This window comes from Culex pipiens, chromosome 3 (assembly GCF_016801865.2).
Source record: "Culex pipiens pallens isolate TS chromosome 3, TS_CPP_V2, whole genome shotgun sequence".
In the NCBI taxonomy this organism is placed as follows: Eukaryota; Metazoa; Arthropoda; class Insecta; order Diptera; family Culicidae; genus Culex; species Culex pipiens.
In genome coordinates, this window is record NC_068939.1 from 114,920,963 (window position 1) to 114,947,891 (window position 26,929).

General features: G+C 36.3%; 1 protein-coding gene across 1 annotated transcript in view; it reads right to left on the reverse strand.

The window, feature by feature from the left end:
* Positions 1–528: 528 nt before the first annotated feature.
* LOC120413991 (heparan-sulfate 6-O-sulfotransferase 1) overlaps positions 529–26,929 on the reverse strand; it is a 53,770-nt gene continuing 27,369 nt past the window's right edge. The window contains exons 4-5 of the mRNA XM_039575001.2: positions 9,674–10,073; positions 529–1,353 (exon numbers count right to left, since the gene is read on the reverse strand). Of these exons, the coding sequence (XP_039430935.1) occupies positions 1,206–1,353; positions 9,674–10,073 (548 nt within the window). The 3' untranslated portion in view covers positions 529–1,205. The remainder of the gene's footprint in view (positions 1,354–9,673; positions 10,074–26,929) is intronic.

The window sequence follows — 26,929 nt, forward strand, 5'->3', positions numbered from 1 at the left end:
AATCATCAAGCCTATTGATCATGTTTTAAATTATGTTGAAAATGTTCAACTTTCAAACATTCTTGTGCTTCTGTGATATTATTTCTCTGTAATTTAGCGTGCGTTCTTCTCACAATAAACCCCAAAATGAAACCACTTTTTCACACCCGGACGACTCTTTCCGGCTGCGCTCTGCAAAATTTGAATGCACCGCGTGCATTCTGTTTAAAAAATGTTGCATGCAACGCGTCGTCCTTCCATGTAACACAGCCATGGCAGCAGTGGCTTACAGTTTTGTCCTGTTTTCTCTATCCACTCTCGCTCGCTTTGCTCATTAGAATTCATCTGGTGTGTTGTTTTTAATTTTAATTGTGGCGTTTTCTTTCATCAACAGCAGCCAAAACGCAACAACAAGAAATATGCTAATATGGTTTTAATACACTTTCCGCCCGGGGGTGTGTGTGTATTTCGCTTTATTCATGCTTTTGTTTTTCTTCATTTTTCTTACACACTACTATGAAACAATCTTGCCTTATTTTGTTGTTTGTGTGTGGGTATGTGGTTGGTTTGTTGGTTGGTGTGAGTGTGAGACTGTTATTTTAAAGGTAAAATATTCACATTCTGCGCCAGTACTTAACCAAAAAGTAAAATCATAAAAAATGCTAAAATCAGTATGCAAACAACACTTGGGCCATGTGATGGCCTTAACACGACGAGACAAGAAGGAGACTCTACAGGGCCGACGACGACGACGACTATTCAGCATCGCTCTTCTTCCGGTTGTAGCGTTCGCCGCCGACTTCCGGTTTCACCGCCACCGGAGACTGCCGACTGTCGCGCAGCGTTTGCATTGTAATCTGTTGCTTGGTTGAGAGCTGAAGATCCTGCGGAGGTCGTCGCCGTTGCTGTTGCTGCTGCTGCTGCTTCCCTTGGGGATGACGATGGTTCGGACTAGTAATGAAGGAAGAAGCCGCCAGCAGCAGGTTGTTACGGTGGTCGACGACGGTGGCCGAGCTGCCGTTGGATGAAGTCGAAGAAGTTGAACCGGCGGGAACGTCCGTAGGAACAAGTCGGAGTCGGTGGTGGCGGCGGCGGGAGCGACGGTCGAGGTCGTCGGCCGATGGCAACGACGTTTTACGGTACGGAGGTGGTTTGTGCGGGACGACGACGACGACGGCCTTCGGCCTTCGGCTGTCCCAGAACGGGTCGCCGCCGGTGCCACTGTATCAGTGGTGCTCGCCGCTGTTGCTGCTGGGCGCCTCGTCGATGTTGCTGTCCCAGTTGAACTCGGTCACACCGTTCTTAACTCCTAGGTTGCCCAAGTGTGCAAATCTTACGTTAAAATCATTATCTTTGGCTTTTAGTCTTTCAAATCTGAGGAGGAGAAGGGAGAGAAAGGAAATAAAAATATTTAGTCAAATTTTAAGGAAAAGTTAAAAATCGATTTCAAAGGGAAATAATTTTACTAGCTGCAAAACCAGAAAGCATTTAAAAAACCGCCAAAATTACTTTTTAAAGAAAATTTGGTTCAAATTTATGGTGCCCAATCTCGCTCCCTAGGCTAATTAATTCTCAACGGTTGTTCAAAATTTAAATTTAATCGACTTTTCTTTGTATATTTTGATTTGAGTGAATCTTTGTTCGTGCATTTCCAATGTCAAAAGAAGCAATTAGGCATCATTGGATTGTCCATACAAGCCTTCATACAATTGTGGGGGTTGGTCATACAAAATGGGCATGTGAATGTTTGGAAATCTGTGTCGTCGGCAAAGTTATACTGCCGCTCTAATCGAGTCCGTCCCATATGTAAAAACAGCAAGCCGAGAAAAACGCTTGTCAAATTTGTCCCGCCCATAAGGCTACGTGTTAGAATTTCACGAAAAAGTTGATTTTCTCCGGTTTTCTAGGACAAAGTACTCAATTTTATTGGTTTTTCTGATAGTTTACATGATTTCGAACCAAACCGCATCATTACCTCAAAATTGACGAAATTGCATATGGGACGGACTAGCTTCGAGCGGCAGTATAGGTCATTACTAAGACTTTCCAGAAAAAATAGGTACACGGAAAAAATCCGATTTGCCTTGGGGAAAAAAAAGTTTAATTCCCAAAATACCCAGCTGGTATTAGTCGATAATTTATTATATGTCACATGACAAAATAAAAACAAAAATCAAAATTGCACTCAACACACGCTACATAAACAAACGCAAAACGAATCTATGACATTTCCCCGAAACCCACATTCCCGAAGAGACATTTCCCCGAATGCCACATCTCCGAAAAGACACTTTCCCGAAATTTCATTTACCCGAAAATCATTTCCCCGAACAATCCATTTCCCCGAACGGCCACATCCCCGAATGGCGACTTCCCCTAAAAACCATTTTCCCGAATGACCACTTCCCCTAATTTTCCATATCCCTGAAAATCATTTTCCCGAATGACCATATCCCCGAACGGCCATTTCCCCGAACGCCACGTCCCCGAACCTGGTCAGGCGGGTATGGCCGTTGCCCTGAACCGCGCGCGCGGTTCTGGGCAACGGCCATACCCGCCTGACCAGGTTCGGGGAAGTAGCGATCAATAAAGTATCATGTCCACAATGGAACGTTCAAAAAATTCCGAGCTTCACTTGAATTTTGAATATTCAAATTGATGTAAGTGCGACAACTGGCCAAATGGATTTAAGGTCAAAACGTGTTTGACACACGTTCAGGCCCGACTACCGCAAAAATTTGTAATTGTTCCTCGGGACCTTGGCAACTAAAATCAACCAAACTTCGGGACAATGCACAGAATGGTCAACCAAACAAAACGTGTTTGGCTCTATTTTTCGTTTATTCAAGGCCAAACATTAAAACGCGTTTTTCTCGGAACGTCAAAAAGCGACAAACGACAAGACAACACAACAACGTCGATTTGATACATTGATCATTTCGCAAAAAATGCTTTTAGTTGAAAATCAAAATACAGTCCAGACTCGATTATCCGAAGGCCTTGTCAAAAGTTCACTTCGGATAATCAAATAATACAAAAAAAATAAGTCGTCTTTTTTTTTTTTGGCTGTCGAGCCCCTAAACTACTTTAAAGTGATCAAGTAATTTTAAATCTAAAATGGCGGTGATGAAATATTCAAAAAATGCATTTTGTAATTCAATAATCAACTATTTAGATTTGATTGAAAGGGTTGGTCGCGGAACTCGAATTGGACGTAAAAAAATTTAAAAAAAATGTTCATAGCCATATGCCAAAATTGATTAAGACAAATCAGTTCAGTTAAACAAAATCTAGAACAAACTGAATCCTGCGCATCGAGTCGTCGCATAAAGCCGTTGCTATTTAATCCTTACCACGTAGATACCGTTTTGGAAAATTGTCCTTTGCTGAAAATTGCCGCTACAAAAAAAAATCTTTATTTTATGGAACGTGGATGATCTCAATAACCCGCACTCTTGAAGCGTCCGCGTGTTTTATGGATGGCCTTCTACGGTTATTTGTTTTTTTTTTCAATCTAAAAAAACACGTAGGAGAATTTAATATTAACGTCATACTTTAAAAAAAAAATCCCTAAATAACAATATAGTTTATATCAAGGTTATCATTCGGGAAAATTGATTTTCGGTGAAGTAACCATTCGGGTATATGTAAATTAGGGAAAACGACAGTTCGGTAAAATGGCCATTCAGGTAAATGACATTCGGGGATATGGAATTTTCGGGAAAATGATTTTCGGGGATGTGGAATTTTCGGGAAAATGATTTTCGGGGATGTGGAATTTTCGGGAAAATGATTTTCGGGGAAGTGGCACTTTCGGGGAAATGATTTTCGGGGATGTGGAATTTTCGGGGAAATGATTTTCGGGGATATGGGATTCGGGAAAGTGGGATTCGGGGATAAGGGATAAAACCCGCAAAACATAAATTAGAGCGTTTGGTACGGTATGTCCACGCATCCTTCCTCCCCTGTTGATTATGCGAAATGTGATCCGTTCTCAGAATCCTCTCTGTGGTAAACACAACGTAGTAGGGCTGGCCGCTTTAATTTTTGCAATACATTTTCGGGAATTCTCGAATGTACTGCAATTATTTATGTTGACATTCCCAAAATACGTATTGTTTAATTTTTAATATTTCATGAGGGCACCTTTTGCGCTGGATTGAGGTTGGTGCAAAAACTGGAATCGGAAATAAATATTAAAAAAAAAAATGATTTTTGGAAAAAGAAACAAAAATATTCTCAAATAAAATTTTAAAACTGATGTTTTAAAAATGCAAAACTGCAAATTTATACATTTTTGATGAAATGCACTGTTGGTGAAATTTTTCAAAAAAAAATCAGTTCTTAAAGTTTATGAAAGCTTCATAAAGAAGCACCCAAGCAAACATATTTTCGAAAAGCTGAACAAATTTTCTACAACTTTCTTTTCTGGACTTGACTGTTGATCATATTGCTGAGATGCAGCCTCTTAATTTTTTTTTTGAGAAATTAGTTTTTCTCAGTACTACATAATAACGCTCATTAATCAACTTTTGAAATTGCCGATTCAATTTTCAATGTTAAAGGGAAGCTTTTGTGGAATTTCTGCTTTTTTTTCTTTCAATTAATATCGAAAATTGAAAATAAAACCGAAACAAAATGATAAGAATTTTTCTTTTTTATTGGTAAAACTAAATTGTTTTAATAAAAAAGAGCAAAAAATAGTTAAGCGGTAATGTTGTTATTCAATTAACTGAACCAGACTCATTGTCGAAAGCAGAAAAAAAATAAAGTTTCAATGATTACTGCTAACCAAGGATTGACATTGACATTGGGGTGACATTGATAGGTTGAAGATTGAAAATGAAAATTACGGATTAAATACAAATATAATGGTATGGAATCATTCTGAGCTTGATAGAAAAGTGTCGAATGTACCTCAAGAAGTAGTATTAAACAAATTTCAAAAAAAATCAAAAGATAGTTAACTATTGTTTTGAAAACATTGATAAAAAGTAAAAAGAGTTTTATCTCAAAGTAGTAATATTTTTATCAATAAAAATGAATTCGAACCGTTAAACGGACTGCATTATCGGTTTCATTGGACAATTTGTCACTAAGAATAGCTTATATTGGTTTCTAAGTTATAAGTTTTAATAATCATTGAATTTTGTCCCGCCCGTGTGGATCAATCGGACCGCGCACTGGACTCACAATCCAGAGGTCGCCTGTTTGAATCCCGCGGCGGGTGCTCTAAAATTCTTTGTGTAAATATGGGTATCCGGCGCCGTCGCTCCGTGCCATACTTTCATACACTTAGGAGCCCAGGGCGGCGAAGTCCTTGTAGATAAAAAGGAAGACACTAGTGGTTGGTACTAGCAATGGTGGCCGACAGCTATAAAGTCAACTTCGTTTTGAATCAGAAAACCAAAATGTATTCTGATTTATTTTATTTTAAATATAGATTTTTTGTAAGAATATTTTGGATTTTCATATCATGCTTCAAAACTGGCTAGGTGGCAACAAACCATATAAATTAGAAAAAAAAAATAATTTTAAACAGGGGCCTAGAAAATCCAGAACATTTTCGGTGGCTAGGGACCATAATCTTGTTCCAGTCCATTATCAAAAACTAGAATAATTTTAATCACAAAAAATTGGCTGTCCCGATAATTTTGTCAAATCCTTGTGTATTCACATATCGTGGATATTTAAGCTATGACCCAAATTTTCAAGCCATTACGCAAACGTTTCGTCTTTTTAAACAGAACAACAACCATAAAAATCAGCCCTGCAAATGGCTCACAACACGCCGTTTAACCTACAACCGCCCCTATCGAGGCCTGTGCACCGTGCCGCCGTCGTTGCATCTTCTAATCTAAGGACACTAATGAACGGGACGACCTCCAGCAGTGTCCGCCAGGCCAGGAATGCCAGAACAGACAAAGCTAGCTCTCTAGGAGGGGTTGTATAACCGACCGCCATTCTTACAAACAAATCGATCGCGTGTCTAGTTAACATTAATTCCACTGTTTTCCCTCCCTTTCGCTCCAGCCCCAAACAGTTCTTCCAATTTCAATTAATGGCCGCTTTCCCATCTGATAACCGGCACCGCAAAAGCAGCAGCAGCTCAGCAAAGGTGCAGAAAGCATCGGAATACAAACGGCTCGCTGTGCGGGTATTTCATCCGCCGCCGCGGTAGAGCTCAACCTTTCTTCCAGCTGAGCTGTGACGACGATGGCGGCGGTGGCCATTAGAGTGGTCTATTAGGATCAAGGGTTCTGTCAATTTCAAGGTTGCACTTGAAATAATTTGTTTTAATGCCTGAAGATATTTAATGTTTTTAAAAATTCTGGAAAACAGGTTAAACACGACAAACTTCTTGACGTTTTTAGCTTGTTTGCTTATTCAGCCTCCTGTGATCAAAATTTGATTTTACGCAACTTTTCCCAGAATCGGTTCCAGAGTGGCCAAAGTTGTCACTTTTTGGCGTAAGAACCTTCCTTAGACTTATACGAACCCAACGCAACAAAGAGCACCTCGATCCGACGAATAAACCATCCATTAGGCTTAGTTTATCAAACCACCTTAATTTTTTATGTATATAGTGGAGAAGATATTCTGTTGGAAAACAACAAATTTATAAGCTTACAAAAAAATAAAACAATCGAACTGTGAGACAGAAACTACCAAGCTTGTACAGTAAAAAAATATATTTTTCCTAAATTCGGACACATAATGGGCTATCAACAATCACTTAGCTTAGAATAAATAAGCAAAGTAAAATAGATAAGTTACTTAGAAAAGTACGCAACTTACGGCCGTCATCTACAATCAATTTAGAAAACTTGCTGTGCTGCTATACGTTGCTATGTAGTTGTTTGTTTAGCTTTTATATGGAAACGTCAACATACCATATATTTTGAAATTTTCCAAACCATACGTCAAGTTTCTAATTGGATTACTTTTCCATTGTAGAAATTCAGATTCATTTCCGTTGATTTGAATTCCAAAGCTAAGTGCAATTTTCTAAGTAAAGTGATTGTAGATAGCCCATAAAAAATTACATAAATTATTATAGCATGTCAAACAAAAAAATTAAAGTTTACAAAAGTGCGATTGTTTTGATTCAATTTCTGTACACACATTATAAAAACTTTTGGAATTTTGAATCTGGGCACAGAATTTCAGTTAAATATTTGTGGAGGGAATCATGACTTTATCCTGTCGCATTGACAAATCTTAAACTGCCCAAAAGGATTTAAATTCAATAAATGTCTCGATCATGGTTTGACAAAACTAGGCGTTTATTAGTTGGTCCGATTTTTCAAATGTTACTATTGTTTCTTAAAATGTATCATTTCGAAACAAAGAATTTTTAAACACATGTTGGTTTTGCAGGAAAACAATTTTTTTTGTCTCATTTTTCAAATTTTGGACCGTGCATTCTCAAATTTTTCACGATTTCTTGGGTGAAATCGGTTCTTTGATGACAAATGATTCTATTTTATAGTTCTCGATAGATTTTTATATATTTTATAAGGGATAAGAATTAGGATGGTCAGGTTTCGAAGATGTGATTTTGAAAAAATCTATTACTTTTGGAAAATTCTAAAACATTGTCTTACAAAATTTCATAAATCATTTTCAGATGCTTACTCAAACATGTACATTTTTTAATAACATGTACCGTCAAATGTTATAGGCAATTTAAGGTATTTTGTTAGAAAAATGTTCAATTTTCAGCAATTTACAAAAAAAAATCCTCAAAAAGGAAATTAATAAAATAGAGCAGTAAATTTTTCATAAGAATTGTTTTGAAAATCGAACCAACAGTTTCTGAAATATCAAAAACTTTTAATAATATTAGCAACAACTTACAGCCATCCCTCATATTTGGAACAGTTTACAGATCGGCCAATGTTCAAAAAATCATAGCAAATCGATAATTGAACTTAATGATTCGCTTTTACCTTCATTTGAAAGCTTTTCTTGCGATCTTTCGAATGCTGTGTCTAACAACTGCAAATTTTAACTTTTATATCAAGTTTTTGAAGAAAATTTTTGACCCTTGAAATCCACAAATTCGAAACACGTTTTTCTTACGGATGTATACAAACTTTGGATCTCTCCAGGAGTACATATTTAAAAAAAATGACTTCACGCACTGTAACCAGTGAAACTCAAGCTTAGTGATGTTTTATCCATGGTCTGATAACTTTTTTTGTGAAAATATCTTTTAAATTCAGGTGTTCCACAATTGTGGGAGGCACAATAACATCCCACAATCATGGAACAGGAAATTTGAAGGCAGTGTTTTGCTGCTCAGGATAAAATAGTCTTGAAATGAAGTTTTTTGTTCAATAAGTTCTACTTTTACTAGTGAAATAGCAAGAAAATGTCCAAATAAAGGTCCTAAAAATAGTAGGGTCGAGAGAAAAGCTGCATTAGGCATGCTATTGACAAATTATCACAAAAGTGTTCCGAATTTGTGAGTGTTCCGAATATGTGGGATGACTGTATAGGCTTTAAAGTAAAATTAACAAAAAAGGTTTTTTTTTTTGCAATATTAAAATATTTTGTGAAGGTGAAGCTAAAACAAGTCCTAACATTTTCTGTTAGGCTTAGTTTATCGATCTGCTGGTTGCCATTTTCTCAACTGACGCTAGCTCGAAAACTATTGGATAAAATTGCGAAATTTGTATGCTTTTTTCTGCTAGTTAAAATGCTCAAAATAAGTGTTTTAGCTCTTTTTGATTACTTAAAATATATTAAAAAAATCTCTTCTCAATATTTTTGAAAATTCACATGCCCGTATTGTATGACCATGCAGCAAATTTGTATGGAGGCTTGTTTGGAAAAAAATGATGCAAATAACTACTTTTGACAAAGTATCCATGGACAAAGTTCATCTGAATAAAAAAAAAGAAAAGTCGATTTACAAATTCAAAACAATCAAACAGAACAAGTATCAACAGAGATCCTGTGGAGAATTTCCCTTATTCCTTTAAAAAGTGGCACATCATCCCTTTCCTCATCCTGGTATGTAATTTAGATGGATTTGGTCAGCAATCGACGCTGTTTAGATGTTGGAGATCTATTTAATTATAAATGCAGTCGACTCTCTGGCTGTCGATCTTCTCGATATCAATATTGCTCCATGTACCGATGAATTCTTCAGTCCCTTAAAACTGCATACTTCGATTGACTTTATTCCTCGATATTTTCTCTTGCTTGAAGGATCTCTTCCTCGACGGTCCCTTGGATTCTATTTGCTTTAAACATCTATTCCGGTTGTCAATAATTTCACTTTCTCATGGCTTGCATAGACATTTTTCTTTGAGAAACGAAGCTTTGAAGGGTGTTTGACATTTCTTTGTTTTTGTTTGCTGGACGTTACCATGATTTTCTCCCATAGCTGGTTAGCAAGAAAAAACAAATTTCAATCGAGTCTTCATTTGGCATCGTTCTGTAAACTGATGCTTCTCTTCCTCGACGGTTCCTTGGATATTGACAACCAGAGAGTCGACTGTAATTTGGTTAGATATAACATGCAACGAATCTTAGTCCTAAAACACGATTCTGAACCACTCTAAAGCGTTCACATAATGACCCACTTCTAACGGTGGTGTCCAGCAAAGTATCGTCCACAAGTGACGAAAATACCCACCCACGGCTACATACAAACAAGGAGATAAATCGTTCCCCCTCTTACCTTTGGAACATTAACTTTTTCGCGAATGCATACAGCTCGACGTCGAGCGCGTTCAGCTTATCAATCCGGGCCCGCTGGTCCGGCGTCAGGTTGTTCATGGTGCTCGTCGAGACGGTGTTGTTGTGCTGCTCGAACGGTATCGCGAACCGCAAATTGAACGTTTCCTCGAAAATGTACTGCGAGATCTTCTGGTGCTCGGTCAGGCCGAAGTAGGACATGGCCGCTAGGTTGCGCTTGGCGCTGGCCAGCATGATCCGGTCCCGCTCGGCGGACGGGATGTACGTTTTGTTGTAGCACCCGACCAGGGCCAGGTCGGCCAGCATGCGCGTTTGCCGGTTCGCGGCCAGGTTGCTCTCGCAGCCGGCGAACTGGTCCAGGTGGACGCCGTTCCAGTTTTCACCTGGAAAACAAAAGTAGAAAGTTTGATCAAAACAAGTTTAATTAGCTTTAGAAAAAAATAAATTTGGTTAAAATTGTCCATTCGTATCATCAAAGAATTTTTTTCCACAAAAATTAACTCCAGCTAATTCTAATTGTTGTCCTCCTGGAAAAGTAAGTAAAAAATGTGCTGATTCGAAAATGTCCATTAAAAGTCATTCCATCGAATTTCATCGAATAATGAGCGGTCCCAAATTGAAACATTCGCCGTCAACGGTTGCGCTAGATTGCAAAGTGTCGACTGTCCATAATTAGATTCCAACTGACACGTACTATTGTCGTGTTCCGAGATTCAATGATATCTGGGATTCGATGTTAGGGCTCGACCCCGGGCTGGCTCAATGCCCCACCATCAGCCGTTTGCGGGCCGTGCGTCGGTTGTGAATTGCGTCGATCGTGCACACATTAATTAAGTGAATTGTTTATAAACTGGTTGATAGCCGGGCAACAGTTGACGACGACGAGCGATGGCAACAACAGCCGAGAGACTGCACTATTAAATGGCCAATGCCAATCTATAATTTAATTGATTCCTGTGTGGCTGGTTAGAGTGCTGGCAAAATGCAACCCAGCTTTCCCTCACACTCCCTCCTGTTTGCGGTTGTCAATCGGCGCAATTTCATCATTCGGTTGTGATCTAATGAATGGTGAAATTCAATTTTAATTTCGCAAAATGTGCACTTTTAATTTTTTTTGTTTGCAAAAAGGACTGTTTTATTTTAGGGAATGCGTGTACAGAATGCAGACCTAAGCAAAAAAATAATAATTATATTGTTATGCTCCACAATAGAACTTTGCTAAATATTAAGTAGCGTCATTCATTGGAAAAGGGTACTTATTGAAATCAATGATGTTCAAAATTATCCATGAATGAAATTGGTTTGTTTTTTTTTCAAATATTATCGCGAAAAAATGCATTGCAAATATATTTATTGAAACGCGTTTTATTTGTCATAAAATTATATCTACCAATAAGCCATTCGCACGACAACCTACAGGTCTTGGCGGTCTCTTTTGCAAGGTTTCTTCCCGGCCATCCCAAACCAATTTTTACACCATGAATCCCTTCCATCTCGAGAGTAGGACTGATGATCTTTGAATTGCGACAACATCGAAGGTGGTTTGATATGGTGGGATAAGTTTTCAAATTAAGAAAAGGCTCGGGAACACCAAACAAACGATTAAAATCAGTCGATTACCTTTGGCTATCGCAAATCTTTTTCAAAGTTTTTATCACCCCCCAGTTTTTGTGCATTTTAAGTAAGTTTGGGTTCATTGAAACATCATTTGAATTTTGGTGAATTTTCAATTTACAATGCCGCAAAACGTTTTTTTTTTTTTGTCAAATCTTACTTTTTTATATAAAATCCTAGATTTTCATCATTTTTATTGTGTGTATACAAATCAACTCAGAATCATTTTCTGAGCAAATGTCTGTGTGGATGTGTGTTTTGTTTACCATTTCGTCGCTTGTGTGCTTTATTGTGACGGGTCTGCTGTAAAAAGATAGGACGTGTCACAAGATATCACACAAGCGACGACTTGTTATTGATAAGTCCAGAAAATTAGAAAATGTTGCAAAGTGGTTAAAACAATTTCTAAAAACAACTTTATTTATTTGTACCAAATTTTCTTTTTACAAAGATTTAAAAATAAATAGCAAAATTGCTCTGCAATTTCTTTCTTTGCAGTTGCAGAAAATCGTCCGTTCACATTTTTTGTGAAATGTTAAAAAAAATCATGCTTTGAACGTCAAATTGTATTATCCAAGGCATGTTACAACCCAAGCTTATTTCGCTGGAAATTTTCGTAAAACATTGTAATAAACAATATTTTCAAAAATGAGTTTTAAAATGCCTGTCAAAATTCTAGTGAATTGCTTGAATAAAAAACTCGTTGTTCAAATACACTTAGGGACAATTGGTTAATTAATGATTCAGAATTTCACGGCATTTCACGGTATTTACGAAATTTCACGGTCAGGGCAAATTTCACGGATTACGCGGGCTCCGTGAAATCGCGAAAAATCACTAGCCCTATGGCGTCATCCATAAAGTATGTCACGCTCTAGGGGGGGAAGGGGGGGGGCCTGAGCAAGTGTGACATTACATGTAATAAGTATAGGAAAAGCGTGACAAAGGGGGGGAGGGGGGTAAATTTTGGCTGATTTTAGCGTGACGTACTTTATGGATGAAGCCTATTAATGATGTAACACTTTTGCACTTAAATAATCATTTGAATTTAAATGAGATTTGATAAAAACATGATTTTTCGTGTGTTACAGACGATTTTTAAGTTTACATCAACAGAATTTACATGTGATTCATAATTTCCGTGTCGAGTAGATTAACGCTTTTTCTGTGTACTTCCCCAAGTCTAAGACTTTTCCATGTAAAAAAAAAGTCCTGGAAATCTATTGGACTGGGATTCGGTTTCGGTGGACTACGACAGTACAGAATTGGTCACAGCACCATGTTCTGGAACCCTGGTGGAAAATTTACCTGGAAGGTTCAGTTGTTCTGGTATTTGCTAATTCTTGACTTTTTCTGGATTTTTAATAAGTCTCGTTTTTCAATGATTTGTAGCTCAAAACCGTGATGAGATCGACATGTAATGTCAAAGAACTTTTATGTAAAATTGAACGCTCTTGATGGCGTACTAAACAAAAGGAACTTTGTAAATGGAATTGTTTTTTTTTTCGATTTTTTGTTTTGCCGTCAAATTTTACACAAAAGTCCCTTTGACATCTAATCTCCACTGAGAGAGGCATTTGCACATTTAAATAAAATATAATAAAATCTCTATTAAATGATAACAAAAACATTCAAAATCGAAGCACAAACCATGTGATTTCACAGTGAATAAATGATGAGTGTTATCATTCCAAACATAATCAATAAATTATTACAGAAACAGCAGCATAAACAAACAGCCAGAACGCTAATAAGCGTGCGAAATTTCCCATCATCGGCAGAAGCAAAACAAAATCCGGAGCCCAATTTTCCGCCGACAAACACGAACACACACAGTTGGCAGTGCTGCAAAACAAGTCGAAGCTGAAATTACCCACCAGAATGTATGATTTCACCTGAAAAATTCATTCTCATGTCTCACTTATACCTAACGTCGGGGGCGGCTGCCGTAGTAGTGGAAATTTGCTGAAACAACTGAAAGTCTCGGCAACAAAATGAGCAAAAAGAAAAATCAGCTGCACATTATCAGGAACACCAGCAACGATGAAATGCGAAACAATCAAGACGAGGAAAAAATGTGAGCAAATCGGAGAATTTTCACAAAGAATCAACATTTTGGGAAATATTGATTGCGAAAAATGTATTTGCCACTGACCAAAAAAAAAATGCTTGAAATTAAAAAAAGTTCTTATTTCCTCTCCACCGAAAAGTCAAACCGCCGGGAAAACAAAGAAAATCATCCCGGGGAAAAACGGTTGTTATCATGGCTTCTTCTCCTTTCATTATTTTTTCTCTCGGTTTTGCTCCGTCAGGTTGGCTGACATGGCACGAGGCCCCGTGTCCGACCGAGGATAAAGCTGTTGGGGCGTTATTTTTTCTCGATTTCCGGCAATGATGGGCAAATATGCGGGCCCCGGATAAGTGGAAAAATATAGCTCAAGCAACAACGTCGTACCCGGAATAAATGAAACAGATTTTGTTGTTGTTGTTGTTTTTTTCTCTCTCTCACACTGTACAGCACAGTGGAGGTGTGATGTTTTTGGGACGTTTGGGCTTTAATTACCGATGCTTGCAGCACCAAACGATTTTTTTTATAGAAAGGTAAAGGATAATTTTGGAAAAGTTCGATTTTTACTGGTTTTGCCTTCCTGACCTGAGGTAAGGCTATAATCCTGCTCGGAAAATGAACTTCTTTCAGAAACGTCGTAGACTCACCTTCATGTATACCTATCGACTCAGAATCGAAAACTAAACAAATGTCTGTGTGTATGTGTGTGTGACTGGCTGAACCGAATTCCCAGGAAATTTTAAATGTATTGAAGTTGTTCTGATCTTGGCTCTAATTAATATTTTGCAACAAACGGTAAAGGACAACCACATGAATGGTTGAAATAAGTTTGAACTTCAATTATAGCTTAACTGTATATAAAAAACGTTACTCCACCCTTAGGTGGTTGGTGCCTTCCTCAAATTTAAAGGGTGCTATCAAAAATAGACACAAAAGGGCGGTGTTTTTCAGTGTTTTATCAATTTGACTCATTATTCATACCACTAGATTGGGTAGTCAGATCTTCATATTGCAGGGCACTTATGTACTTACAACTTATGATAGGGTAGTCAGATCTCCAATCCAATTTGTGCTATTTGAAAAGGTCTTTAGATTATCTATTCAACGATAGGTCACATGATAGATCCGGACAACGTTTTCATCAAAATATCTGAGATCCGGCCTCCAAAAAGTGCATAAATAACACTTAAATCCTAATAACTTTTGACAGGGTTATCAGATCTTCAATGTTTTGGACTCGTTGGAAAGGTCTTTCAAATACCTTTTTAAAAATGTATAGCATGACGGCCTTTCTTACAAAAACCACCCTTTTTATAATCTTGGGAACTTTAGTCAAAATCGTTTTTTAAGCATAACTTTTGAAGTACTTTACTAAACATAATTGTATGAAAATATGACCTATGGGACTTGTAGACAGATCTAAAAACACAGATCCGGACAAAATTGGTCAAGCCAGTTCCGAGAAAAGTGAGTGAGAAAAAAAATCTACGTCCATCCACACACACAGACATTTACTCAGAATTTGATTCTGAGTCGATATGTATACGTGAAGGTGGGTCTACGAGACTTAAAGAAGTTCATTTTTCGAGTGATTTTATAGCCTTTCCTCAGTGAGGTGAGGAAGGCAAAACCGTATAACTGAAAGTAAATGTTTAATTTTTTTCTGATTTTATAAGCTCATATTGTACAATAAATCAAAAAATGATTTTTGGTAGTTTTTGTTGAAAAGTTTTTTTTTTTATCAAAATGTTTGGACAGTGAATAAAAAGAATCCATACTTCACAACTTAAAAAAAGTTTTAAAGTTGCCTCTGTGACCAGTTTGAGAGAGTGTAGTTTACATAAAGTTGAAATGAAAAAAATAAAACATGCATGAATTCTGTCATTCATAACAAATAGTTTTTGTCATACTAGCTCTTGAACAAAATGGTAAAGCTTTATATTTTTCTTGAAAATCTTACTTCTCGTGTTTGTTTCCTTTCTTTTAAATATTTGGACAAAGTTTTTATAATATGTTTGCAATTTTTGGGCTCCTCTCAGACAATAGAGTTAGTTAGTTTTTCAATGTTTTTTTTATGATTTTATTATACCACATGGATTTTAAGTTTATAATTGACTTAGGTTTAAAGTTCTTTCAAAGCACAAAAACATGATTTAAATTATACGATAAATTAACATCATTTCACAACCATTTCATAAGTTTTCCATTTTCTTCGTTTTTTTTTGCCTTTCTTACTAAAGAAAGGTAGGGGAGAGTGGGGAGACTTGATCCCCTTTTTTTTGTATCGCACATAACTCTGTCAATTTCTCACAAAACTATGAACTTTTTGCATGAATTGAAAGCTTAAACATTCAACTATGTTTGGCTGATAAGGGTATTTCATCAGATAAACTCTTCGAATAATGCCAAGCGTTTTTAAAAAATATTTTAAACCGGCATTTTAAAAATGTTAGGGGTAACTTGATCCCCCTTTCAACATTTTTAAGAAATCTTAAGCAAAATGTTTCTTATTCATCCAAACTGTTAATTTTCTATAAATTACAGCAATTTCACATTAAACCTGTACGTTTGTGTACAAAATATAAGTAGTTTAGCATGCAAAATATTTAAAAACTTAAAATTTTCTTTTATAGACCAAAATTGAGCATGTTTACGAAAGCTGGTAATTTTTGTTTACAATACTTTTGAAAAAAGGTTCAAACTACAGTAAGTCATGTACAACTATACTAAAGGAAACTATGTACGAAAACCCAGCCCAATTATTTAATCTTGAGGCTGATTCCAGTGACTGTAAAAATGCAGGGATCAGGTCTCCCTAAACGCACTTTTTTAAACAATTGATTGTAAAAATAGTATGACGATAAATTTAACGTCAAATGCGCAAGGGTTTTTGAGTTGATATGTTTATCAAACAATTCATGTATAAAAAATATTTTTTCGAATATTTTTTGAGTGTTTTCTATATATATCAAAACAAAGAAAAAAGATCTCTTGGAAGTTTTTTGCAGCACTTTTTAGAAAAATGTTTGTAACTCAATCTAAACATTTTTTTATTTTTTTTTGTTTTCTACAATGAGTTTTAGTCAATTTCGCACATCTTTCTAGAACAAAGCTAATTGTTTTACCAACATGCTGACGAGATACAGGCTTGGGGTCAAGTGTCCCTGGGGATCAAGTCTCCCCACTCTCCCCTATAGGTTTTACTTTAAGGCTGGACGTCATTTCCATCTACGTAATTATGTCGATTCAGCATGAATTTTAATCGGAAAAATCGTCAAAAAATCACACTGCATCGATTTTCGACGCTCTATCGATTCATTTTGACAAAACTCGTCTATCTCCAATCCTCGAATTTTGAGAAAATAAATTCCGTGGAGGTCGAGTGATGTTCGTATGTGGTAAAATTTTGCAAAATTTTGTGTCGCGTCGTTCTCAGCTCCCATATATCCGATTTCGATTCTTCTGAATGCAGAAGAAAGCTAGTGTGCTGAACCTGGGCGAGTTGCCACGCAAATTTCGAAATATCCATCTGTTATTCGAAATTTCTTCCTACATTCATAGTACAGACCATGAGTGAGCACCTGAAACAAATTCGACATCTATCGGCAATCCCGATCAATTTTTTGAACGATTTACTTTTTGCCTTTCTTACTAAAGAAAGGTATAGGTTTTACTTTAAGGCTGGACGTCATTTCCATCTTCGTAATTATGTCGATTCAGCATCAATTTTAATCGGAAAAATCGTCAAAAAATCACACTGCATCGATTTTCGACGCTTCGTCGCCAAGTCGACAAGTTGTCAAGTTGAGCTTCAAATACTGGCGCGATAATGCTGGCGCATCTATTTTGTGGCTCGACTTATACTCGTTTTGTAGTAGCTTGTCTACCGATGTTTCCTACAACATGTTAGATATCGTAGCTTTTCGGTTTCTTTTGCCCTGTCCGTTTTTGCATAACTGTCCAATGTTTATGCAAAAACTTTTGTGACACAGGACATTCATCCGGCTACAATCAATTTGTTTCCCGTGCGCTCCTAAAATCGCCTAAATGTAGACTTCATTTTCGTTAGTTTATTTAGCAGGGTTCATTGGATTCCAATAGGAGCTTTCTAAGCTTTTCATCGTTTATATCGTTTTCAATGTTTTCAATGCTGGCGACGCCAACGGCTTTCTACCTAAGGTTCTCGTGATTGAGTGTGTAGTGGTGCGGTTGTTAAAAATAGCTATCTCTGACTCTGTCACTTTCGTAGAAGCTGAATGGCTAGCTTCCCTGCACCGTCCCACACGCGGTTCACTTGTACCTCTGTTTTGCTTGGCTTGGTGCGCTGGAACGATGAACCAAAATATTGCGCGTATTCCCGTAAAAGACACGCGGCATACCAGCCTCGAAACGACGCGCCGCACTTTCGGCAAATGAGCGCTGTCAAATCCCATACTGCGCGTTTTGTTTATGTTGATCTTCTTCTTCGAATTGCATGGCATTGTTGCCGGGTATGTTTTTTATTGCACCAAAAGTGCAAAAAATCGCTGGCAACAGTGTCTGCGGCACATTCTGAAACGCCGCGCGGCGTGTACCTTTGAAAGAAACGGACAATACCAACACACAAAAGGGCTCGTAAAAAAAACGAAGTTGAGTTTATAGCTGTCGGCCACCATTGCTAGTACCAACCACTAGTGTATTCCTTTTTATCTACAAGGACTTCGCCGCCCTGGGCTCCTAAGTGTTTGAGTACGGCACGGAGCGACGGCGCCGGATACCCATATTTACACAAAGAATTTTAGAGCGCCCGCCGCGGGATTCGAACCAGCAACCTCTGGATTGGTAGTCCAGTGCGCGGTCCGATTGATCCACACGGGCGGTCCAAAGGGCTCGTACCGAAGCTAAAAACCAAAACCGCGGTGTGCGTTGTCACTGGCGCATGGGAAGCTTGTTATGATCGCGTTTGTCATAAACGCTTGTTTGATTTCAAACTTACAAACATATTGTACGATTGAAAATATTCTTTTGGTGAAAATTGCGTTTTTTATTTCTTTTGGAAATCATATCATTTATAATACATTGCTTTCATCATGAGACTTTCTTTTGTGCTACGTGTCACAAGTGTGCAAAGAATTTCCATACAAACTAAAATAGGCTTAAATCAATAGTTTAACCGATTTAATCAGTATATTTTCAATAACAAAAGGTTGCATTAGCTTTAAGAAATATGTATCAACGATTAAAAATTTGTGAAAAACAAGAAAAAATTTCCACATTTTTCCAACACAAGTGTTCAAGATCTTTTTGATAATAAATGGGTCTATGTCACGAGTGTGTATTGCGATATCCAGGAAACGGAAGCGAGTTCCCAAAATTGGGTTAAAGCATCTTGTAGTGTTTGTTAAGCATAGCAAAACGTCATCATTAACTCGTTTTCGACCAAAATGGTCTATGTCACAAGATAGCACACAGCAAACGATCTTTTGTAGGTGTTTGTTCAGAAGATTATCAAAAATACATCGAACAGTAGACAACCATAAACACTGCGAAAAAATTAAATCGATTGATCGTATCAAATTCAAAAGTATAATTGAAAAAAAAATATTGTAACGAGAAGTCAACAGCCTCTAAATGCTTGTGATGCGTCTACAGAACCTCTGCTTGAACAGTTCTAAAATGATCCACCTAATCATCCCAACACATCCGGCCGGAAGTGAACTCCAACGGCCGGAACCAACCTTCGCAAAACGCCTCTGCTTGGTTGTTGACCGCCAGCACCAGATCCCTGCAGCAGCAGCAGCACTTTTTCCTTTTCACCTCGTGTTGAATAAATAAAATCTGCATATGGTCTAATTGCCAGCCACGTGGGCTAAAACGGGAACAAAAGGTCCTTCAGCGGAGCGGTAAATTAAATTAACCCATCTACACGGGATCTCGATTCGATTGTGGCTCAATCGACTTTAGGTGCACTTTGTCGATTTTGGTAGATTGGATTAAACAGGGTAAAAGTGAGTTATTTGAATCACAAATTTATCAATTTTCATCGTTTAATTTCAGTTTAATTTGATTGCCCACAAGAAACTATCGTCTCCTATGCTTTCTCTGTTTATAGAACAGGTCATATTTATTGACAAGCGATTAATCAAAATAATAAACTAGGTTAAATTCAGATATTCCTGATCAAACAGCTTTTGAACAGAAGTGATGAAAACTAATCCAGAAATATAACCAAAACGGTTTCAAAAGCTATCAGGAATAACCATAATGCCAAAATCAAATAAAAGAAACACATTAGTTCACAAAGTCCACCGAAAAATAAAACTTTCACCCAAGTCCGACCGTAAATAATCCATTTAATTAAAAATTTCACTCGAGAAACGGTCCGTTTTCCAAGTCCGTGTTATATTTATTGACAAAATTTCCACGCGGATGTACATAATTTCCAACGGATGGACCAAGCAGCATCAACAAACCGTCCAAACTCTTGCTTCCGTTTGCTGTCCGCCACTCTGCCTTGACCCCCCCCCCTCTCTGCCAGGCAGTGTGGGGGGTACTGGTTTTAATTTATTCCAACAAATAAATGGTTTCATTATGAAATTTTCATTTCACTTTTTATTGCTGTTTCACTTTCCGGACGCCGGACCGAGGAGGAGCCCTTTTTCCAGCGCACTACACCCGGGGTTCCCGTGCTATCTGCAGACTCGAACGAAGGGTTGGTCCATTGTTAAACTGGACAAGATAATTCATGCAAAATTGCAAAAATGGTAAACTTGCTAAAAGTTGTCAGGGTCATGCACCAACTCACACGAAATCGGAAAAGTTATCCAATTTTCTTGAAATTTTGTTCGAATGAGCAGGTTTTATTTGGAACATTCGATAAATTACGTTTTTTCAATTATTTGCAGTCTGAATTTGTAATTTGATGTGTAAGGGACTTTTTGTAAAAATCATAAAAATACGTACTTTTCATCAAAAAGATAAAAAAAAACTGTTTGAACATTTTTCATTACCCAACTAAAAAAAACGTATGAGAAATTCAATGTACTTTTTGAAATTCCGTCATGAAACTACTCACTTTTCCTGTCATTCTCGAACGACGAAACAGCCTTCTTTTCTCTTCCAAGAATAACAGAATCGATTAGAAACATTTTTCAAAACACATTCTGAAAAGTAATACTTTTTAACATTGTTTTAATTTAAACGATGGATTGAATTTGACATACAAATCTATTCAAATTTTGTTTTTTGGCATTGCAAAAAAATTAAAGTTTGTTATTATAGTGAACCTCGTTCAATAAATGTACGACTCGTACTGAACAACTTTCTTCCTACAACTTGTTGCATAAACTTCTATTTCGAATCTGCATTATCCCAGAAAGATATTTTCTAAATACCCTGAGTTTTTTTTTTTTACACTTCGAGTTTTGCAAAAAGTTACCTAAAAGCTAAACATTTGCAAATTGATTCAAACTGTCAAAGTGCTCATCCGCCTTTTTCAAAAGTTGGTCTAGAAATATTTTTTTTAATATTTGCAACGACCTATCTTGAAAACTATAAGCATAATTCAACATTTTGAAACTTGTACTTTTCAATTTCAAATTCGATCTTTCAAAGAAATATTTTTCGATCATTTAAGAAATCATTAGGCCGTTGCAAATATTTATCAAAGTTATAATATAATTATAACTTATAATTAGAGTCAAATCGAAAAAATACATAAATTCATCATTGCCAATGTCTCAGAGTGTTTTCCAAGACAGATATGAAGAAACCCACAAGCTATAGTGACTGTCATTATACTCTCCAATATTTTGGTGCAGGAGTAAATGGTGGTAAGAAGTTTCAAGCATTCAAGCTTTCAAACAAAAATATAAATTAAATTGCCTAAATGGCCCAAAGCCTATTTTTTCTGAAGAAATTATTTTGTTTAACTCAATGGATTTTTTTTATGAATAAAAGGTCATAGAAGCTATGGGATTTCTTATGTATACACAAAGTAAAAAAATAATTGTAATATTACATCTGGGAAGCTGTAAATTTTTTATTTCAGAAAAAATGTGTCATTTTACCTCTGAAAATGTGTAATTTTACCACTTTTCTGGTGTAATGTTACTTTTTCAGTCTGAATTGAGGTAAAATTACATAACAAAGAGGTAATATTCATTCTTTCAAAATTACACCTTCCAAATTTACACATTTTTTTAACTACGTAGGACCTCTTAAAAAAAATTAAGATTTGATTGCACGAGTTTTTTGCAAAGATCTGTGTCATATTGTCATGTTGAACATAAAAACTACAGACTGATTTCCAATAACTTCATTCAGAAGCTAAATCGATGCCGAATTGGTAAAATCGTCAGTCTATCTTAAGCAAATTTAAAGGAATTTTTCATTCTGAAAAAAAATTCAGGAAGGTTCAAAAAATCATAAATGAGGCATTCTAGAGTCTGTTGAAAATAAATCCTAAACACATTTGTTTTAATTTGTATATGCTATTACAAACCACTCTTTAGGTGGTTAAAAAAATACAAAAAAAAATTTATTGGACCTATTCAGAAAACTGTTCACGAATATTTCACGTTTTGAAGAATTTAAAGTGTATATTCAATTAAATTTAAATTATTTAATTTAATTTGAATTTTAAAAAATCTTATGCTTTCAATAAAAAACCTTTAAATGTTTAATACAGAAAGCTTAAATGCAGCAGGTAAATTTCTTCTATTATGTGTTTGATGTCACAAAAAAAATTCTTTCGAAATCACATTAAAAAATTGTTATATTAAATCTGAAAACATCTGGCTTTGTGTCATAAAATGTAAGCAAGGGTCCTGATTTTCAGTTCAAAGATCAGACATCACTCACTCATCACCGAACGAATCTATGCCGACCGGAGCGCGCAACCATTCGCAATCGAACACAACAGGCTGGCGGCCAGCGGCTTGCTCAATCGCTTCACTCAGCGAAACAAATACTTCGTGAATTTCTTTTCCTACTCCGTCCGTCAACCCGAGTCACAAACGAATATGCTCAGAGAGGAGAGAGCCAAATGAATACTAACGCGGTGCTCATTTGGCCTGCACTACCACAGTTTGCCGTCAATTAGAATTTGGAATGGTAGAAATTGCTGCCAAATTTGTCTTTGATGTTGTGTAAACAACAAAACTGCAAAATATTATTTATATCATTGTTTTTAAGCAATTTCTTAAATGATCAAGGCAAAGCCGATCGCAAACTATTCCCAGTCAACTTTGAGCGACTTAACGAAATCGGTCTCTCTGACCCATTCGCTGTACTACCCGATTGGAATGAGAGGGAGAGCAAAGAGAGAGTGTTCGGTAGCGATTGGTTTGGAAGTGACAAACGGTAGAAATATTATCTTTTTCATTGAGATCTTTTCAAACACGCACGAAGCAAAATGATCATCGTTTGGTCAAAACGTTCATCGTTTGTGCAAAACGAGAGAGAATTGAGAGAAAAATGTCCATTTCCGGTCTCTTTTCGCTCAATTCTCTCCCATTTATCGCCGAATTCCTTCATTTTCTTGACATTCGCGTCCTCTTTCCTACTCCCTGATTCCTGTTTGTGAGAATATTCTCGATTTCATTGGTAAATTTCCAAACGAGCACTTACAATGAACTCACTTTCATGACCGCTGAACTCCAATGCATGTTAAAAGTCACAAACAGGAATCAGGAAGTAGGAAAGAGGACGCGAATGTCAAGAAAATGAAGGAATTCGACCATAAATGGGAGAGAATTGAGCGAAAAGAGACCGGAAATGGACATTTTTCTCTCAATTCTCTCTCGTTTTGCATAAACGATGAACGTTTTGATCAAACGATGAACGTTTTAAACCAAACGATGATCATTTTGCTTCGTGCGTGTTTGAAAAGATCTCAGTGAAGAAGATAATACATCAGAGCAGTTTTCGTCGCTCTAGATTTGTGCTTGCGAGTGACTGAGTCTTTTTGGAGCAATCAGGACTTGAATGTAAGATCTCAGATAAAAAACTGGTGAAATTTTCATCAGTTTCTGTTGAATTTCACATGTTTACAATTTTTTCTAATAAAAATTATTCTAAAAGAGGTGATATTTAATCAACAAAATTTCAATTTCCAAAAAAAATGTGATGATCAAGGCAAAGTCTTAGCTATAACTAATAATTCTGCATGAATAGAAAGAAATTATGAAAATTGTCATACAATGAAATTTGTTTTGGACTACGCATAAAATTTAGCCTTCATTCCACAATATCTTGGAAAATATTGATCAATCCCGCAAACAAACATTCGTAATTTTAACAATATTAAAAAAATCTTCAATTTCGACACATTACAAGATTTTATCGAGGGTCATGTTAATAGGGTTGTTAAGTCGTGATGTTTAAAGAAAAATTGGACAATGAATTGTAAAAAAACCCTTCTTTAGGCATAAAGAGTGGATGGACAAAACGGATAACGTTACATAATGGTTGGTGCCTTCCACACATTTACTAGTATATCTTTAACCAAAACATTGAGCTTCATTACTCATTATTATTGATGTCAGATTTTCAAAATAAATGGCTCATTCGAAGCTTTTTGACTACCTACAAAACGAAACGTAAAAAATATATGAGATCCAGCATCAAAACAAAATTTAAATTGTATTAATCTTTTCAAAGACACATATATTTGTTCGGTTTTTATTCTGAATCAATTTATACGTGAAAATACAATAGGTTTTTTCGTCCAAGGATCTGTCCAATTGAGTTTTAGGCTGAATCAAAATCATTCTCAAATAAATTTTGTTATTTTGTTAAAGTTTACTTGTTTCAACAGAAGGGTAGAAAGTCATAATCAAAAACTTTTGTGAATTTCAATAAAAATACAAAATATAGTGCAATCCCGTCATTAGCAACACGACTTTCCGACACAATTCATTTTGTCAAAAATGACTGATGAATGAGACTAACTTCATGTTTCTTCTAAATTTTTGATCGAAAACCAATCTAAAACTTCACACAACAATGATCAATTTAAAAATCGACGTTGATTTTTGGCAAGCAGAATTGTTTGAAAAATTCCTGTTTCCAAAAAACAGGAAGGCACTGCATATCGATGGGCTTATTAATATACTTATTAGTTCTTGATACATCGAAGATTTCCATGTCCTAATTCCAAGTGAACCACCCCATCAAACTCCCGCCAACTACTGGAGACTGGTCCTTGTCCACGTTTCACTCAAACTGTTCCGTTGTTCTCCACCGCGGTGGTTGGTTGAGCTGGAAAAACCCCGAGTCTTAGCGCCCCGAACCGCGTTGTCGTTGCCAAACGAACCATCGAACGGACGCTGCTGCTGCTGCTGTTGTGCAAAATTTTACTCTAATTATATTTACTTTTGCGGCGGCACCAGCTCCTTCCACGCTTCGGCCAAGTGCTGCAACAACAAGACCTTCCGGAAACGAACGGTTTCGGCGCAATTATCGTCAAGTGGGGAAAAGTTTTAATATCGAGAGGAAATCTTGCCGCGGGTACTTGATGAAGTTTGTAACAATAGTGGTTTACAAACAGTTTGAGTTGTAATATTACAAAATTCATAACTCCGGTCGAATCAGAAGCAACTGTCCCCTTCGAGGCATCGCACTTCCATCGAAACAAGTGAAACGGACAAGAACTAAGCTGTCAACATCAAAGTCGACGCGACGCGCCCGGCCTTTGATGTAATATTACACCAGAGTCGTTTGAAATTACACGGCCATGGAAATATGACCACCGACCGTCGCGAAAAGGATAGTCGAAAAAGCTATCACCATTTTTGTCTCTACTGACACTGCTAGGAGACAATCGTACAAAGAAGACAAACAAGTTCTCACGGTTTGTGTCTCATCTGATGGAAGAGAAGAGGAAGAAGAAATATTAGACTTGAGTTTGAGTCGCAGAACGAAATGGGAATTACTTTGGGCGATGATGGGTTGCCAAAAAAAAGTCGAGCGCGAGCGAAGAGAAACAAAATGATAAAACTTTCAACTACCTCCTCCAAACCACCCTGCAAATGTCACCGCAGCAGCGTTCGGTTGTTAAAAGTTTTTGAGGTTTGTTTGAATAACGACTGTGGAAATGTTTCTTTAAGCAAATTCCGCAAATTTAAAACAATTAATTTTATAGGGACCGTCCATAAACCATTAAAATACGTTTCAATTTGATTTTTTTTTTTCAAGGAATTGCTCATGTTTAAAATATGCAAAAAGTCAAAGTGTTATTGAAACAAGAATAAATCATTTAGAAAAATGATTTTTTCACCAGTTCCTGATGTAAAATAACACATTTTTTGACACGAAATCTGTCACCATTCCCAGAAGTAATATTACCACCTTTATTTTCGTTTAGGCCGTTGCAAATATTTTTTGAAGTTTATGTCTTCGCCTCTGAGCAAAGTCCCCCCCTTAACTTAAAATAAATGAAAAAGTTTAAAAATTGATTTTACGAGTCATGGTTTCAACATTTGAATAAAAAAAGTTTTTTTAAATGCATTATACACCTGTCCAGTTGTTTTTCAATCATTAGTTTCCAAAATATCTAAGTATTGACGAACATTTTATTTTTCGCGAAAAAAAAAGTTTTTGTGATGCTTTGCATTGGAATATGATGAAATATGATTATCAATGCAGAAAAATGCATTTTAGATTGTTTTCAGTTGATTTAACTTCAATTTTCATAAAAAATTTGAAGTTTTTTAAAAAAAAAAATTTTTGCCCCCTGATTTTTCAGATAAATTTTGAAGGGGGGGGGGCATATAAACTTTGAAAACTATTTGCAACGGCCTTAAGATAGAAAAAAATGTATCCTTTGAAATAGAAAAAAGCATACTTTTAATTTGAAATTTGGCTATGCTTAAAAATAAGTTTTCCTTGAATCAAATCAATTGAAGTACGAGTACCGTAAAACGGGGTGACTTTGATAGCCGGGGTGACTTTGATAGGTTTGCGATTGCGATTCCGCAAAATGAAGAGTACAGTTAAAATACGTAAGGAATGGTTTAGAAACATACTGACCGTGGTAGAGAAGTGTTCAAAGTACCTCAAGAAGAACTTTTCATAAAATTTTGACAAGTTTAAAAAGTTAGTTAACTATAGTTAAGAAAATGTTGTTGAAAGTCTAAAATAATGACTTTCAACAACATTTTCTTATTAACTTCTCAAAGTGTCATAATTTTCTCAATGAACATGATTTTTGATCGAAAAACGGAATGCATTTTCGGATTCTTTGGACAATTTTCCACTAGGAAAAGGTTAAAAAAGTTTGTAAATAATAAATAATATGTGTTTTTGAAACACAATTAAAAAAAATCTCCAAATTTATAGGCAATTTCAGTTGAACAAATTTCATGTAAAATGTGAAAACTTGTGATTCGTGCTTCGAACTCAGTATAAAATGCAATATAAATCGAAAATTTTAAAAAGAAAATTCTTTTAGCAAATTTCAGGCAAAATTCCGACTTTTTAACAATTTTACCTAAAATTTATATGTATTTTGCTAAAAAACATTGATTTTTATTCTTTGAAACTATATCAGCTACTTCAGTGATCTTACATTTAACG